The sequence below is a fragment of the Mobula birostris genome, chromosome 1 (assembly GCF_030028105.1).
Source record: "Mobula birostris isolate sMobBir1 chromosome 1, sMobBir1.hap1, whole genome shotgun sequence".
Lineage (NCBI taxonomy): Eukaryota > Metazoa > Chordata > Chondrichthyes > Myliobatiformes > Myliobatidae > Mobula > Mobula birostris.
In genome coordinates this window covers 90,457,554-90,475,598 of record NC_092370.1, presented here as the reverse complement: position 1 = coordinate 90,475,598, position 18,045 = coordinate 90,457,554, and the positions used below count along the sequence as shown (strand labels likewise).

Sequence of the window (18,045 nt, the reverse complement as noted above, 5' to 3'; positions counted from 1 at the left end):
TGAAAGGGAGCAACAATTTGAGCTGGTGTCTGTAACCTACAAGGAGACAGCAAGCTTGCCTTGGGCTTCCCAGTAGACCCACTGGTATAGAGAATGAAAAGAGGATGTTCAGCATCAACCCATTCTGGCTCACACTGCTCACTGGCGTTCTTCATTAGAAATTCCCAGCACATATCAGTCTCAGAGTTCCAGAATAGCTGTGGGAACACCACAAATAATTAGTGCAAGAAAATATTTTTAATTTAGCTGACACACAAGCTGGCACAGAATGAAGAAATGTCATTTCTCATTGTCTTGTTTGGTGATATATATATGTGTACAGTTGAATAATAAACTTGAACTTAATCGAACAGAATCATTGCTATAATCTTCCTTCTCACTCCCTGGACACTAAGCCAAGAAAAATCCAGTCACCAGAATCACACAGACCCTGCACAGGAAAGAGCTTCCATTATCTATGGGACTATAGTCGGAAACTGAAATGTACTCTTGGTGCCCCTTGAGCCCTGGGTTCATCTTACGTTAGGCTTGCAATGAAAAGTTGAATATCTGTGTTGCGACCTCAATAAAAATAATGGTACAACAAAGCAGATTTAGGAAGAAGCCCTGTGCCAGTTTACTTAGCTGTTGGTGCATTAGGAACACAAGTTTGTTGAATGCTTTATAATAAATATTTGTGTAATTGGAGTACCATGGCAATGCCCATCCCTAATCATCCATGAGGAGATGGCGGTGAGCATCCTTCTCTCTGGAGATGACACACCAAGAGTGCTGTTTTCCATCCTTAGAAAGAGACCATTTAACCAATTGACTTCATGCCAGCTCACAGAGAAATCCCATTCTCTCACTAAATTTCAATCAGGGGTCATTCACAGTGGCGAATTAACTTGTGTCTTTGGGACGGCTGCACCTCTATGCTGCTCTGTCCACGAGGGAGTTTCAGGACTTTGACCGAGTAACAATGAAGGATGGAGGATGACATCAGAATTGGAGAGCTGTTCACATTTCCAAAGCAATACAAGTTTCAGAAAGCCAGGGTGAAGAAATAAAATGAACCAAAAAATATATTTGTTTCTAAATGGACTAAATTGACTAAACCATTTAGTTATTGACCTGTCGTTCAAAATGAAGACAAGAAATAGTCACTGGTCCATAGCATTAGCAATCGAGTGCACAGATCTTGAGATAGGAAGGGAGGGTGGGGAGGAGCAGGCCTTAAGGGCTGAATGGCCTTTAACTGATCAAGGATGTTCTTACATTTATGTCTATCATGATTGTTTGGCTATTTCATATTGAAGTCATTCAGCATTTACCTGCAATATGTTACAGTGGGCTTTTCCCTGGCTCTTCCTTAGCTTGTTGCCAAGGTGTTGAACCACAATGCACCTTTTCACAACAAAACCCTTTCTGTAAAGAAACTGAAGATTAATTTGTGTCAAAACATACAGAATCATTCTAATAATAGCACAGGGTTTACTCACATTTGGAAAAGCAAGGGTTTATTAGGTATAGTCAGTTTCACAAATTTGGTTGAGTTTTTTGCGGTAGTGATAAAGATGATTGATGAGGGTAGGGCAGTGAATATTGTCTCCTTGGACTTTAGTAAAACAAGTTCCCTCACCAGGCCAATCCAGAAAAAAAAGCACCTGGTGAGTTGATAAATTAGATCGAATATTAGCTTGGTCAAAGAAGGGAGAAGGTTATTTTTCTGATTGGAGGTCTGTGACGTGTGGTGTTCCTAGGGATCAGTACTGGGACCATTCTTATTTGTAATATATATCAGTGATTTGGATGAAAATGTAGGTGGGCTAATTAATAAGTTTTCAGATGACATGGAAATTGGTGGAGCTGTGGGTAGCAAGAAAGGTTGTCAAATGATAAATAGCACATGAAAGATCAGTTGGCTGATCCAATTTTCCTCTTAGTCCCAGTCTCCTGCCTCTTCTGCATATCCTTCATGCCCTGACCAATTAAGAATCTATGAACCTCTGCTTAAATATACATAATGACTTGGCCTCCATAGCTGCCTGTGGCAAATAATTCTACAGAGTCAGCACCCTCAGGCTAAAGAAATTCCTCCTCATCTCCATTCTCTATATTCTGAGTCATTGACTTTTGATCTTAGACTCTCCCAGCATAGGAAACATCCTCTCCACATTCACTCTATCAAGACCTTTCACCATTCAATAGGTTTCAATGAGGTCACCCCTTATTCTTCTGAATTCTGGTGAATACAGGCCCAGAGCCATCAGGCACTCTTCATATGACAGGCCATTTAATCCTGGAAACATTTTCATGAATGCTCTTTGAACCCTCTCCAGTTTCAGCACATCGGTTCTAAGATAAGGGGCCCAAAACTGCTCACAATACTCCAAATGAGGTCCCACTAGTGCTTTATAAAGTATCAACATTACGTCCTTGCTTTTATATTCTAGTCCTCTCGAAATTAATGCCAGCATTGCATTTGCCTTCCTCACCACGGACTCAACCTGCAAATTATCCTTCTGAGAATCTTGCACAAGTACGCCCAAGAACCTTTGCAGCTCAGTTTTTTGTATTCTCTCCGGTTAGAAAACTGTTAACTCGTTCATATCTTCTACCAAAGTGCATGACCATACATTTCCCTACACTATATTCCATCTGCCATTTCTTTGCCTGTTCTCCCAATCTGTCCGTCCTTCTGTAGCCTCTCTACTTCCTCAAAACTACCTGCCTTTCCAGCTATCTTCATCTGCAAACTTTGCAACAAGGCCATTAATTCCATCATCCAAATCATCGACATATAACGTAGAAAGAATCAGTTCACTGGCAACCGTTTATTCCCACTCCGTTTATTCCCACTCTTTGCCTCCTACCAATCAACCACTGCCTTATCCATGCTAGAATCTTTCCTGTAATACCATGGGCTTGTAGCTTGTTAAGCAGCCTCATGTGTGGCACCTTGTCAAGGGCCTTCTGAAAATCCAAGCATACAGCATCAACCAATTCTCCTTTGTCTATCCTGCTCGTTACTTTTTTTAAAAATTCTGACAGATTTGTCAGGCAATACTTTTCCTTGAGGAAACCATGCTGACTATGGCCTATTTTATAATAGGCTGAGAGTATTATCAAGTACCAAGTACCCTGAGACCTCATCCTTAATAATCGACCGAACATTTTCCTAACTACTGAGATCAGACCAACTGGCATATAGCTTCCTTTCTTCTGCCTCTCACCATTCTTGAGGAGTGGAGTGATATCTGCAGTTTTCCAGTCTTTAGGAACCATTGTGGAATCAAGTGATTCTTGAAAGATCCTTACTAATGCCTCCACAACTTCTTCAGCCACCTCTTTCAGAACTCTGATGTGTACACCATCTGGTCTAGATGACTTGTCCACCCCTGACATTTCAGTTTCCCAAAAACCTTCTCTCTAGTTATGGTAACTTCACATACTTCATGCCCCCTGACACCTGGAACTTCCTGGAAATATGCTTAATGTTTATGGTTGATAACTGCTATAGTCTCCTGTTACATTTCTACTTTCCACAGACATATATATTTGGTCTCCCCTTGATTTCTCCTCTTTCTGGTCCTTATTTTCTCCCAGGGCCCTTCTCCCTCTGTAAATAACTGTGTGGGCCAGTTTAAAAAATTGGAAACTATATACATATAAAAAAGCAAGGGTTATGTGTTAATGCATCTTGTGTTAAAACTCAATATGCACAACTGCCCACAATCTCAAAGAGCTGCCACATTATTATCACAATGGTTGTAGGAAATGGGCTTAAGCCTTGAAGTTCACACTGCAAGAAACAAACTGTGGAGGAAATTAGACAGCTAAAATGTCACCTGTACTGAAAGAAAGAGGGGAGCCCAATATACTGGTTATAATTCACACACTGGTTACCTCCCCTCTATCTTTCAGTCTGGATGAACAGTCTGACCCCAATGTTGACTGTCCATTTCCCTCCACAGATGTTGTCTGACTTGCTGAGTGCTTTCAGCAGGGCTCTTTGCTCCAGACTCCAACATCTGCAGTTTCTTGTGTCTCCGTCTCTCTTACAATTCACACTGTTCAGTTCAGTTGCCTTTGTAGCAGGACAAAACTCTGCCAAGGAGAGAAGGGACAACCCTGGGCTGGGGGGGAGCAGTCAGTACATGGTGTCAGGAAACAGAGCTCTCCAAAGCATTTGTATTCACATGCTTAAGTAGCCCCATGGCACTTCCTGCCAGAATTTATCCTGCGGGAAGAATTCCGGGCAGTGATCACGTAGTGAAAAGCTGCGAGAGGCAGGTGAACTCACAAAACTGATTTGCTGCTGATCAGTCAGACAAACACGGTGAGAAGGAAATAAAAATTAATGTCCACATGGGACACTTATTTCATATGTGATTGGCAATTTAGTCTTGGATTTTCTCCTGGTTTACTGTGAATAAAACAACACAGGTCGAAGGTTGCACCTTTTTCGATTATCAGTGAAGAAATGAGCACCATGTACATCAATGAACTGCATATATGACACCAAGGAAATGGCTCCCATGTTTAAGCATCTTGTACCCAATCCAATTGCCCACTGGCCTCAAGTTCAAAAATTACTTTTACACTCACTTTACATACTTTGGTACTCTTATACAGTACTATTGGTAAGGCCACACTTGAAACACAGTGTTCAGTTTTGGTCACCCTGCAATAGGGAAGATGTTACTGAAATGGAAAGAGTGGAGAAAAGATCTACAAGGATGCTACCAGGCCTTCAGGGACTGAGTTATAGGGAGAGGTTGGGCCAAGCTAGTACTTCATTCCTTGGAGTGTAGGAGATTGAGGTGATCTCATAAAGGTGTATTAAATCATGAGGGGCATGGATTTAAGGTGAGAGGGGAAGGATTTAATAGGAATTTGAAGGACATCATTTCTACACAATGGGTGTTATCTATGTGGAATCAGCTGTTAGAGGAAGTGGTTGAGGCAGATAAAATTACATCTTTTAAATGACAGTTCTACAGGTACATGATTGAAAAGATTTAGAAATTATGGACCAAGTGCTGGCAAATGAGACGAGCTTGTATGGGGCATCTTAGTCAGCAATGACCAATTAGGCCGAAGGCCTTGTTTCCTTCCTGTATAATTCTCTGACATTACACAAACAACGCACACACATTTTGGTCTATGAGTGGTGAATAGTTACAATGTGGATAGATGCCAAAATACATTCACAAGAAAGTAACATGTAAAGATGCTGGGTGATAACAAGAATCAGACAATAGTGTACAAAATGACCAACAGGACACAGAGTAACACACATCATAAAACTGCAGGAGTGCTGTGCAAGTATTAGTACCACAAATAAACTCTTCTCGGGCTTAGTACCACACAGAAAAATGTGGAACATTTGGTACAACACAGCCATAGTTCCCAGTGGGCACATGGCCAAGTGGTTAAGGCATTGGACTAACGACCTGAAGGTTGTGAGTTCAAGCCCCAGCCGAGGCAACGTGTTGTGTCCTTGAGCAAGGCACTTAATCACACATTGCTCTGCGACGACACTGGTGCCAAGCTGTATGGGTCCTAATGCCCTTCCCTTGGACAACATTGGTGTCGTGGAAGACTTGCAGCATGTGCAACTGCTGGTCTTCCATACAACCTTGCCCAGGCCTGCACTCTGGAGAGTGAAGACTTTCCAGGCGCAGATCCATGGTCTCACAAGACTAACGGATGCCTTTTTAAGTGCAGTTGATGAAACCTATGTGTTCTGTTAGTTAGGAGATATCTTCCTCTACTGCAGAGTATGTATTGTAAAGTTTACCCAACAACACAGAACAAAGCATACAGTTGTTTTATTTTAAATAAAGGGGAAAGGTTATTTTCAGGAGAAGATCGAGGTCCAAAATAACTCGGAAGTTTATCAAATGAAGTATCAAGATTTTAAGTTAGAATTTGGGTGACAATGTTTAAAATATTTAAAAGCAGAATTCCTGACTTCTGCATTTAATTTATTCGGTTATAACTCCATCATATTTCTTGCATTTGGATTTCCCCTATGCATAAAAATGGTTTTCATTGAAAACTAATCACCATGGACAGAGCATTGGGTTTACAGAGCATTCAATAGGTAACTTCAAAAACGTAGGATCAATAGTGCACTAATAACAAAAACCTTACTTGCATTTACACTTCTCCAACGCAGCATCTGCGATCTGTTTTAGGTTGATCAGCTTCTCTCCTCTGTAAAAACCATCTAAATGACAGGAAAAAATGTAAATGTACTGACTTTTCCAACAAATATTCAAAGTGATTTTGAGTATTAAAGTGGCATAAACTAGGATAAGAGGCAGATTACAGAGAGCAAAGGCATTCACAGGGGAATTGTCAGGAGAACAATAGTCTTTACCTGCAGTAACCAGTAATATGCATTGGGAATCTAATATTCTGTCACACAGAGATTCAGCTGAGAAACCTGCGAACTGAATAATAAACACATGAAACAGCTATAATCCCCTCTGTTCTTTAGTCAACACAGCGGACTAAATATTCTGTTGATGGTGGTGTCAAGGCCAGGAAAAGATTAGAATTCAAACTGAAAATCAATCTAAGAGAATACATTATGTGAAGATCAGATTATCTGACTTTTCCATGAAATTCCCACAAAATAAGCTGCATTCTATCAAATATAAGTTCAGGAGCTGGTTGGTCCACCCCAGCATTGTCATAGGGTCACAGAGTTTTACAACGGGGAAGCCGGCCCTTCGGCCCATCGCATCCATGCAGACTGTTGTCCAATGAGCTAGTCCCACCTGCTTTCATTTGGCCCATATATTACATAACACTCCCCTGGGCCCTACCATTTACTGCATGTCCTATTCTGCTTTGATCTCTCAAAATTCAATACCTCACATTTATCTGGACTGAAAGTCACACGTCAGTCCTCAGCCCACATACTTAGCTGATCTCACAGTAAGTTTCCATAACCTTCTACAGTGCCTGCAACACCAGCTCATCATCTGTAAACTTAATAACTACGTCTCGTATACTGACATTAAAATCATTTATATAAATTACAAACAAAGCTATCCGATGTACCATGATGAAAAGGTATCTTTGCAATTTGTAATATAAAACTGTTTGGCACCAAAATTATCAGTGATTGTCTCAAAACAGCTCAGATTTCTTTTGACTGATCAAGTCAGCAATAAAAGTCACACTACACAAATTGTTCGATTAGCTAACTTTACTTAACTCAACTAAAGAAGAAAGAAATGAGTATCTCATATAATTTTATTTAACTCTGCACTACAAATTTAATTTAACTCTTAACTAGAAAACAAAGCTCAAGTAACTTCATTTAGTACCTTTATTTAAATCTTAACTAAAAAATCACAACTCTTTATTTGACTCTCCACTCATGAATCAAGCCCAATCCAGTGCAATTCACAGTGACACCTATTAGCAATCAACAGTTAAGCAATGCTGCTTGCGTGCTCGTAACCACTCAGTCCCTCAGCGCTGGGGAACACCAACACACAACAACAGACGAAGGAGTAGCAAGGTTGCCAGGTACTGGTCATAATCCAGTCCATAGTAAATCTCCAAAAATCCAATGATTATACGGTTCAGGGTCTCCCTTATCTGTCCTACAAGCAAATAACAACTCCACATAAGATAAGGCGACTGATATTCCATGTACTGGAAACCACCAAATGACCCTCTGAGACAGGCCTACCTGTGTAACCAGAGTCTAAAACAAAAATTAAAGTCGGCCATACTGTTACATATTCAGCCATTTTGTTAACCTATTCAGCCATTTTATAGCTTTTGCAATTTGGAAATCACTCGTTCTGCTTCACCTTACTGCAGTGGCCATCTGTACTCACCATTTGTCTGACCTTTATTGCACCTTATTGACTGCCTGCACTATACTTTCTCTGTCATTCCGACCTACCTCATTGTTGAATATCCATCCTACATTGTGAAACCCGAAGGAACTGATTGTTGCACTACGCCATGGCAGGACCAGAGCTGTGTCAGAAAGTAGTTCTCCACACAAATGGTGATTAATGAGGATTCTCAAGGTGATGTTCAAGAATCAATGATATCATGAACAGGACAGATGTGTGCATGGAAAGATCCCCCATGCAAAATTTTAGTTTATGATTCACCACCCATTGATACTATAAACTGCCTCCTTCATTTGGTGTCTAATCCATGGATGTAAATTGATGAATAAGCACCTTTGCAATTAGTGTTAAAAAAATTGCCTGGTAAAGTGATCAGTGACCACATGAACTCAATGTGTGGGTGACCATTTGTTAGGTCTGCCTGTGATTTGTGACTAACCCATTACCTCTGACTCTTCAGGACTTAACTGGTCGCTGCTTATATTGAGCCTGTGCCCCTGACTGGCTCAAATCCCAGGTTGACTCATGAATCCTGACCAGCTTGTAATTTCTGATTGGTCTGCAGATTTCTTCAGGACTCCTGATTGGATCATACCCCCAGTTGCTTTAGTACCCCTAACCTGAAGGGATGTCTGGTAGCTTATGACTTATTACATAGTTTGTGAGTTTCTTTCTAGCTCAGGATATAAGTGATTTGTAACCCTGTAAAACTGCTCTGGTTTCAAGTTTCTAATGCCACACATAAAGTTTTGCATTCAGTAAAACATAGCAAGTTCCACAAAGCAAAGGCCCGATGAAATAAACCAACCTTAGCTATCCAAACAGAGATACAAGAGACTGCAGATGCTGGAATCTGCTGCAACAAACAATATGCTGAAGTGGGTCAAACACCATCTCTGGGAGGAAATGTTCAGTTCTGGGTTTTGAAATTAAAAAAAACCTGCAGGATTTTAACCCAAAACACTGACAACTCCTCACCACCACCAACCCCACAGATGCAGCTCAACCTGCTGAATTCCTCAACAAAAAACAGAGAAAATCTGCAGATGCTGGAAATCCAAGCAACACACACACAGCAGGACGGCCAGCATCTATAGAAAAGAGTACAGTCCACGTTTCGGGACGAAACCCTTCGGCAGGAGTTCCTCCAACAAACTGTTTGTTGCTTACCCATCGAATTAACCTGATTTCTATGTCCAAGATGCCAAGAGACTTCCATGGTTCTCTTTCAAATTGTCTCATGAGCTCTCTTTACATTCATCTATGAAACGGATAAAGCCTTATTTCATGCCTCCCTATTATGGGATATTGCCTCACAAGTACACAATATACCTTTATCTGTTCCAGGTTTCATACTCCCCTTGTCTTCTATTCCACAATTTTAACCTTAGTGTTATGTTTTACAGTGGTCCTGAGGCACCTCATCTGTAATTATCAGTTTTAATATTGTGTTCACTGGGAAACTCAGATATCCCAGTGTATACATACCACGATAGAGTGGACAACTCCTATTCTTGCACAGGCCAGCATTGCGTATATCAGTTCTGGGATCACTGGTAAATATATGGCAACTCTGTCTCCTTTCTGCACACCTGCATATAGAATGAAATATTCAGCAGTTTGTTTATGATCAATTTGTTGTATTTCTGATGTCAAGCATTTGAACTTAAATCGATAGACCTAAGAAATGTAGGCCAATTCAATCAGCCTCCTGAATTGTTGGCTGCTTTCCAACAGTATCACTTCCAGTAGGTGTTCCACGCGAACACATACAAATCAAGAAAGTACAATCTTTTCTGCTCATAATTCTATATACTTTGATCAATCACTTCTCAGTCTCTTATGCTCCAACCAAAAAAACAAAAGGATTGCATTAAGAGCAAGAGGATCGCAAGGGACAAAATTGGTCCTCTGGAAGACCAGAATGGTAATCCATCTGTGGAGCCAAAGCAGAAGGGGCAGATCTTAAATTAATTCTTTGCATCTGTATTTACTCAGGACTCAGATACAGAGACTATAGAAGTGAGCAAAGCTTCCTGGACCCTGTACAGATTACAGAGGAGGAGGTGTTTGCTACCCTAAGGCAAATCAAGGTGGATAAATCCCCAAGGTCCAAGGGGTTCCCTCAGACTCTGTGGGAGGCAAGTGCAGAAATTGTTGGTGCCCTAGCAGAGATATTTAAAATATCCTTAGCAACAGGAGAGGTACCAGAGCATTGGAGGATAGTCAATGTTGTTCTGCTGTTTAAAGAAGTCTCTAAACAAAACCAGGAAATTATAGGCCGGTGAGTCTGATATCAGTCGTGGGAAAGTTATTGGAAGGTATTCTAAGCCACCAGATATATAAGTATTTGGATAGAACATGGACTGATTAAGGATAAGTCAGCATGGCTTCATGCATGGTAGGTCATATCTAACCATTCTGATGGAGTTTTTCAAGGAAGTTACTAGGAAAGTGAATGAAGGCAAGCCAGTTGATGTTGTCTACATGGACTTTAGTAAGGCATTTGACAAGGTCCTGCTTAGGAGGTTGGCCAAGAAGGTTCAATTGTTTGGCATTCAGGAGGAAGTAGTAAATTGGATTAGACACTGGCTTTGTGAGAGAAGCCAGAGAATGGTAGTAAATGGTTGCCTCTCTGACAGGAGGCCTGTAACTAGCAGTGTTCTGCAGGGACCGGTTATGGGTCTTTTGTTGTTTGTCATCTATATCAATGATCTGGATGATAATGTGGTTAACTAGATCAGCAAATTTACAGATGACACCAAGATAAGGGGTGTAGTGGACAGTGAAGAAGGCCATTGTGGCTTGCAGAGGGATCTGCATCAGCTGGAAAATTGAGTTGAAAAGTGGCAGATGGAATTTAATGCAGATAAGTGTAAGGTTTTGCACTTTGGTAGGACCAACCAGAGTAAGTCTTACACAATGACCAGTAGGGCACTGAGAACAAAGGGATCTGGGAATACACCTCCATAATTCATTGAAGGTGGTGTCACAGGTAGATTGGGTCGTAAAGAAAGTTTTTGGCACATTGGCCTTCATAAATCAATGTATTGAGTACTGAAGATGGGATGTTATGTTGAAGTTGTATGTTAGCAAGGTCTAATTTGCAGTATTGTGTGCAGTTTTGGTCACCTACCTACAGGAAAGATATAAATAAGATTGAAAAAGTACAGAGAAAATTTACAAGGATGTTGCTGGGTCTGGAGGACCTAACCTATAAGGGAAGATTGAATAAGTTAGGATGATATTCACATTTGGAGAACTGCGCACAGTGCTCCAATATAACATAATCAGTGTTCTGTAAGGATACAACATAATGGATTTGATATCCTGACTTATGAAGGCAAATGTGCCATATGCCTCCTTCACCACTCTATTAACCTGTGTTACCACTTTTAGGGAACTCAGACCCATAGGTCTCCCTGTTCATCAACATTCCATAGTGTTCTACCATTTTCTGCACATGTCCTACCCTTATCTGATTCCCAAAATGCATTAGAGTCAAAATCAGGTTCATTATCACTGACTTATACACTCAGTGGGCACTTTATTAGGTATCTCCTGTACCTAATAAGGTGGTCATTGAGTGTACATTCATAGTCTTCTGCTGCTGTAGCCCATCCACTTCAATGTTTCATGTGTTGTGCATTCAGAGAGGCTTTTCTGCACACCACTGTTGTCACACATGGTTATTTGAGTTACCGCCACCTTCCTGTCAGCTTGAACTAGTCTGGCCATTCTCCTCAGAGCTCTCTCATTAATAACAGAACTGAAAGTCACTGAATTTCGTGTATTTGTTTTTGTTTTTTGTAAGCTCTAAAGGGTGCTGTGCATGAAAATCCCAGGAAATCAGCAATTTCTGAGATATTCAAACCGCCCCGTTAAGCAGTAACAATCATTCCCCAGTCAAAGTCACTTAAACATGGAACATAGAATAGTACAGCACAGTACAGGCCCTTCGGCCCACAATGTTGTGCCGACCCTCAAACCCTGCCTCCCATATAAGCCCCCACCTTAGATTTCTCCATATACCTGTCTAGTAGTCTCTTAAACTTCACTAGTGTATCTGCCTCCACCACTGACTCAGGCAGTGTATTCCATGCACCAACCACTCTCTGAGTAAAAAACCTTCCTCTAATATCCCCCCTTGAACTTCCCACCCCTTACCTTAAAGCCATGTCCTCTTGTATTGAGCAGTGGTGCCCTGGGGAACAGGCGCTGGCTATCCACTCTATCTATTCCTCTTATTATCTTGTACACCTCTTTTCATGTCTCCTCTCATCCTCCTTCTCTCCAAGGAGTAAAACCCTAGGTCCCTTAATTTCTGATCATAATCCATACTTTCTAAACCAGGCAGCATCCTGGTAAATCTTCTCTGTACCCTTTCCAATGCTTCCACATCCTTCCTATAGTGAAGCTTCCAGAAATGAACACAGTACTCCAAGTGTGGCCTAACCAGAGTTTTATACAGCTGCATCATTACATCACGACTCTTAAACTCTATCCCTCGACTTAGGAAAGCTAACACCCCATAAGCTTTCTTAACTACCCTATCAACCTGTGAGGCAATTCTCAGGGATCTGTGGACATGTACCCCGAGATCCCTCTGCTCCTCCACACTACCAAGTATCCTGCCATTTACTTTGTACTCTGCCTTGGAGTTTGTCCTTCCAAAGTGTACCACCTCACACTTCTCCGGGTTGAACTCCATCTGCCACTTCTCAGCCCACTTCTGCATCCTATCAATGTCTCTCTGCAATCTTCGACAATCCTCTACACTATCTACAACACCACCAACCTTTGTGTTGTCTGCAAACTTGCCAACCCACCCTTCTACCCCCACATCCAGGTCGTTAATAAAAATCACGAAAAGTAGAGGTCCCAGAACAGAACCTTGTGGGACACCACTAGTCACAATTCTCCAATCTGAATGTACTTCCTCCACCACCACCTTCTGCCTTCTGCAGGCAAGCCAATTCTGAATCCACCTGGCCAAACTTCCCTGGATCCCATGCCTTCTAACTTTCTGAATAAGCCTACCGTATGGAACCTTGTCAAATGCCTTACTAAAATCCATATAGATCACATCCATTGCACTACCCTCATCTATATGCCTGGTTACCTCCTCAAAGAACTCTATCAGGCTTGTTAGACACGATCTGCCCTTCACAAAGACATGCTGACTGTCCCTGATCAGACCATGATTCCCTAAATGCCCAGAGATCCTATCTCTAAGAATCTTTTCCAACAGCTTCCCCACCACAGACGTAAGGCTCACTGGTCTATAATTACCCGGACTATCCCTACTACCTTTTTTGAACAAGGGGACAACATTCGCCTCTCTCCAATCCTCCAGTACCATTCCCGTGGACAATGAGGACACAAAGATCCTAGCCAGAGGCTCAGCAATCTCTTCCCTCGCCTCGTGGAGCAGCCTGGGGAATATTCCATCAGGCCCCGGGAACTTATCCATCCTAATGTATTTTAACAACTCCTGCACCTCCTCTCCCTTAATATCAACATGCTCCAGAACATCAACCTCACTCATATTGTCCTCACCATCATCAAGTTCCCTCTCATTGGTGAATACCGAAGAGAAGTATTCATTGAGGACCTCGCTCACTTCCACAGCCTCCAGGCACATCTTCCCACCTTTATCTCTAATCGGTCCTACCTTCACTCCTGTCATCCTTTTTTTCTTCACATAATTGAAGAATGCCTTGGGGTTTTCCTTTACCCTACTCGCCAAGACCTTCTCATGTCCCCCTCTTGCTCTTCTCAGCCCCTTCTTAAGCTCCTTTCTTGCTTCTCTATATTCCTCAATAGACCCATCTGATCCTTGCTTCCTAAACCTCATGTATGCTGCCTTCTTCCACCTGACTAGATTTTCCACCTCACTTGTCACCCATGGTTCCTTCACCCTACTATTCTTTATCTTCCTCACTGGGACAAATTTATCCCTTAGATCACATTTCTTCCCCATTCTGATGTTTCATGTGAACAACAACTGAACTTCGTGACCATGTCTACATAATTGCTGCCAGATGATTAGCTGAATAAATATTTGTATTAAAGAGCAGGTGTACAGTTGTACTTTTAAGTGGCCACTAAGTGCACGTTGTGAAATGTGTTGTTTTGCAGCAGCAGTACAGTGCAAAGATATAAAGCTGCTATAAATTATAAAATAAATAAATAGTGCAAAATGTTAATAGGTAGTGTTCACTGGTTCATGGACCATTCAGAAATCTGCTGATGGAAGAGAAGGAGATATTTCTAAATGATTGAGTATGAGTCTTTAGATTCCTGTACCTCCTCCCTGATGGTAGTAATGGGAAGGGGGCACATCAGCCATGTGCTATATATATATATATATATATATATATATATATATGTATGTTGTAACTGGGTTAACTGTCTGGACACGCCCCTCTGCTGACTGCCCCTGTGGCTCCTCCCACAGACCCCTGAATAAAGGTGATTTCGCCCTGCTCCTCCCCCTCAGTCCAGGGGCAGACCCTCAGCATGCTGGAAGTCTTATTTTATTGTGAATAAAATAGTCTTTTGGAGTAATTGAAGGTGCATCAATGGCTTCCAGCCTCTTCTCTGCAGACTCTTCCATGTCTCGGAAGGTATGCATTCTCCTTCTTGAGGCACCACCTACTGATGATATCCATGATGGCGGGGAGAGTTAGGCCTGTAGTGGAGTTGAATGAGTCTACAGTCTCTTGTGATCCTGTGCATTGGAGCCTCCATACCAGTGAGAACACTTTCCCCTGTGCATCTCTAGCTAGAAATTTGCAAGAGTTGTTGAAGATGCATCAGATCTCCTCAAGCTCCTCGTGCTTGTCAGAATTAAACTAAATCTGCCAATTCCAGCTGAATCTACATGTTTCTGTGACCTTATCAACCTTCCTCGTATCCAAGCACCACCAATATTCACGTCACACGTTCTTGGTGGAGACCCTGTGGAATTCACACCCACAATGAGTACCTGCAGCGGGCTGTATACCAGGACATTGAACAAAAGATCAAAAGAGAGGAATGGAGGGCTACACAGATTTATCAAGATGATTCAAGTACAGAGACAGGCCCCTTAGCCTGTCCAAACATCCCTGTGTTGGAACAATCCAGCTAGTTCCAATCCTCCTCATTCTCTTCAGAGCCCTAGAAATACTTACTTTTCAGGTAGTTACCCAAATCCGTTTTGAACACTAAAATTAAATGAGCCTCCACTGCTTTTATTGGAAGTGCATTTGAGGCAGTAACAGCTGACTACATGAGAAAAAAAGTTCCTCATGTCACTTTTGGGTCCTTTGCTAACCACCTGATGCCCTGAATGAATTTCAGAAGCTCCTGCTCCTCTTTATTCCTTAGGTTATATTTGGATAGTTGGAGTCCCCTGTTACATTTACTCTTATTTTGCTTCCCTGCAGTTCCCCTGCATATTTATTCTTCCCTGTCCTTCCCATTAGCTAGCTGGTAATAGGGCAGTCCCAGCTGTGTTATTATACTTCTATTTCTTCACAATTCTAACCAGATAGACTCTCCCTGGGAAAATTTAGAGATACATCACAGCAAAAGATCCTCCTAGCCCAATGAGTCCATTCTGCCCAATTACACCCATGTGACCAATTAACCTGTTAAACCATGGGAATGTGGGTGGAAACCAGAGCACCTGGAGGAAATCCACATGGTCATGGGAAGGGCATACAGACAGTGTCAGAGTTCAAGCCGAGCTGCTGGTGCTGTAATAGTGTTACACTAACCACTACACTACTCCGTCGCTCACTCTAACACATCTCTCCTCTCCAGTACTACACATTCTCTGTACAATATTGCCACTCCCCTCCTTTTTTCTCATTCTTCTAGTATCCAGGAGGATTCAGAACTGATTTCTGCCCAGTTTGAGGCACGTCTCTTTTACTATCATACTTCAATAATCCCATATGGTTACTTGCACCTTGAACTCAACAAACTCTTCTTGCATTTAGCACTATGCACCTTTAACGCTTCTTAGATTTATAGGTAGGTTACTAGTTTATGGAGTTATAACTTTGGAAATTCATCAGAAATTGACTCGAACATTCTCATTTATTCTAGAAAATAGTTAGTGTGGCTTAACACACTGATATCTGGAATCCACTTTTGCTGAGTTCCAGCAGATAGAGTTCAACCCAGGTAAGTGTGATGTGGTTCATTTTGGTAGATCAAATATGATGGCAGAATATAGCGTTAACGGTAAGACTCCTAGCAGTGTGGAGGATCAGAGGGATCTTGGGGTCCAAGTCCATAGGACACTCAAAGCTACTGTGCAGGTTGACTCTGTGGTTACAAAGGCATATGATGCATTATCCTTCATCAACCATGGGATTGAGTTTAAGAGGCAACAGGTAATGTTACAGCTATATAGGACCTTGGTCAGACCCCACTTGGAGGACTGTGCTCAGTTCTGGTCACCTCACTACAGGAAGGATGTGGAAACTATAGAAAGGGTGCCCAGAAGATTTGCAAGGATGTTGTCTGGATTGGGGAGCATGCCTTATGAGAATAGGTTGAGTGAACTCGGCTTTTTCTCCTTGGGAGCGTCGGAGGATGAGAGGTGATCTGATAGAGGTGTATAAGATGATGAGAGGCATTGATTATGTGGATAGTCAAAGGCTTTTTCCCAGGGCTGAAATGGCTAGCACGAGAGGGCACAGTTTTAAGGTGCTTGGAAGTAGGTACAGAGGAGATATCAGGGGTAAGTTTTTTATGCAGAGAGTGGCGAGTGTGCAGAGTGGGCTGCTGGCGACTATGGTGGAGGCAGATACAGAAGGGTCTTTTAAGAGACTCCAGGATAGGTACATGGAGCTTAGAAAAATAGAGGGCTGTGGGTTACCCTAGGTAATTTCTAAGGTAAGGACATGTTCAGCACAGCTTTGTGGGCTGAAGGGCCTGTATTGTGCTATGGGTTTTCTATGTTCTATGTTCTATGATGTATTGATATTGGTTTTGGTTTAGTATTGTCACATGTAAAAAGATACAGTGAAAAGACTCTTTCATACTGTTCGTGCAGATCAAATCATTACATAATACAAATCATTACAGTATAAGGTAAAACAACAATAATGCAGAATAAAGTGTGAAAGCTACCTTAAAAAGGCAGCACAGTTAAAAAATAAAGTGCAAGATTATAACAAGATAAATTGTGAGGCCAAGGTTCCATTTTATCGTACAAGAGGTCTGATCAAGTGTCTGACAACAGTGGAATAGAAACTGTCCTTGAGCCTGGTGGCACATGCTCTCACATTTTTATATCTTCTGCCTGATGGAAGAGGGGAGAAAGGACTATATCCTGGATGGATGGGGTCTTTGCTTATGCTGACTGCTTTACTGAGGCAGTGAGGAGTGTTCACAACTCTCCGAGTTTCTTGTAGTCTCACGCAGAGCAGTTGCCACATGAAAGCATTACACACACATACAGAATGCTTTCTCTGGGGCATCGGTAAAACTTGGTTAGAGTTGATGGGAACATTCCAAATCTTTTTAGCCTCCTAAGGAAGTAGAGGCATTGATGAGCTTCCTTATCAACATGGTTGGACCAGGGCAGGAGTTCAACCTGACCTTGTCCAACCCTATTTTTGCATCAAACCAAGACGCCAAGGCACAGGTGTAGGGTTCAACCCCGATAGGATTTTCCTGTCTATGGTGGCAGTGGGAGTGATGAGCTGTAAGAGACCCGTCAGCCTCCAGAAATGTGGTGAGGAGTGGAAGACAGACAGGGGAATAGGTTGTGTAGGTGAAGTACAAATAATGCCTGAAAACTCTAAGCAAGTGCAAGTGTTTTTTTAATATATAGCATTATAACCTTCTTGTGAGAGAATTCCAACAGTGTGAACAGGTATGCATTCACTCAAAAGTGCCATGTAAATAAAATGGTCTTCTTCTAGTCCTAATTACTCTGGAAACTACACTGTGGGGTTTCAGCCAGCACAGTCACAATACAACAGCTGTAATTAAGTTCATTCTGTAATAATAGTTAATTTTTATTCTTTGAAAAAAATGTCTGAGGCATAAAAAGCCTTTACTTTATGTTATATAATATTTGCAACAGCTGGTTCATTGGACATTTAATTCAAGTTTAATTTGGTAACTCTAGTCACTACATTTAAATAAAGTAAAATTAATTAAG

The 18,045-nt window shown here is 41.7% G+C and overlaps 1 protein-coding gene across 2 annotated transcripts in view; it reads right to left on the bottom strand.

The window, feature by feature from the left end:
• The window catches only part of acss2l (acyl-CoA synthetase short chain family member 2 like), a 55,494-nt gene that overhangs the window by 24,292 nt on the left and 13,157 nt on the right, over nt 1–18,045 (bottom strand). For both annotated transcript variants that reach the window (XM_072259081.1, XM_072259090.1), the window contains exons 4-8: nt 9,363–9,466; nt 6,371–6,443; nt 6,142–6,217; nt 1,314–1,407; nt 60–197 (exon numbers count right to left, since the gene is read on the bottom strand). In XM_072259081.1, coding sequence (XP_072115182.1) covers nt 60–197; nt 1,314–1,407; nt 6,142–6,217; nt 6,371–6,443; nt 9,363–9,466 — 485 coding nt within the window. The remainder of the gene's footprint in view (nt 1–59; nt 198–1,313; nt 1,408–6,141; nt 6,218–6,370; nt 6,444–9,362; nt 9,467–18,045) is intronic.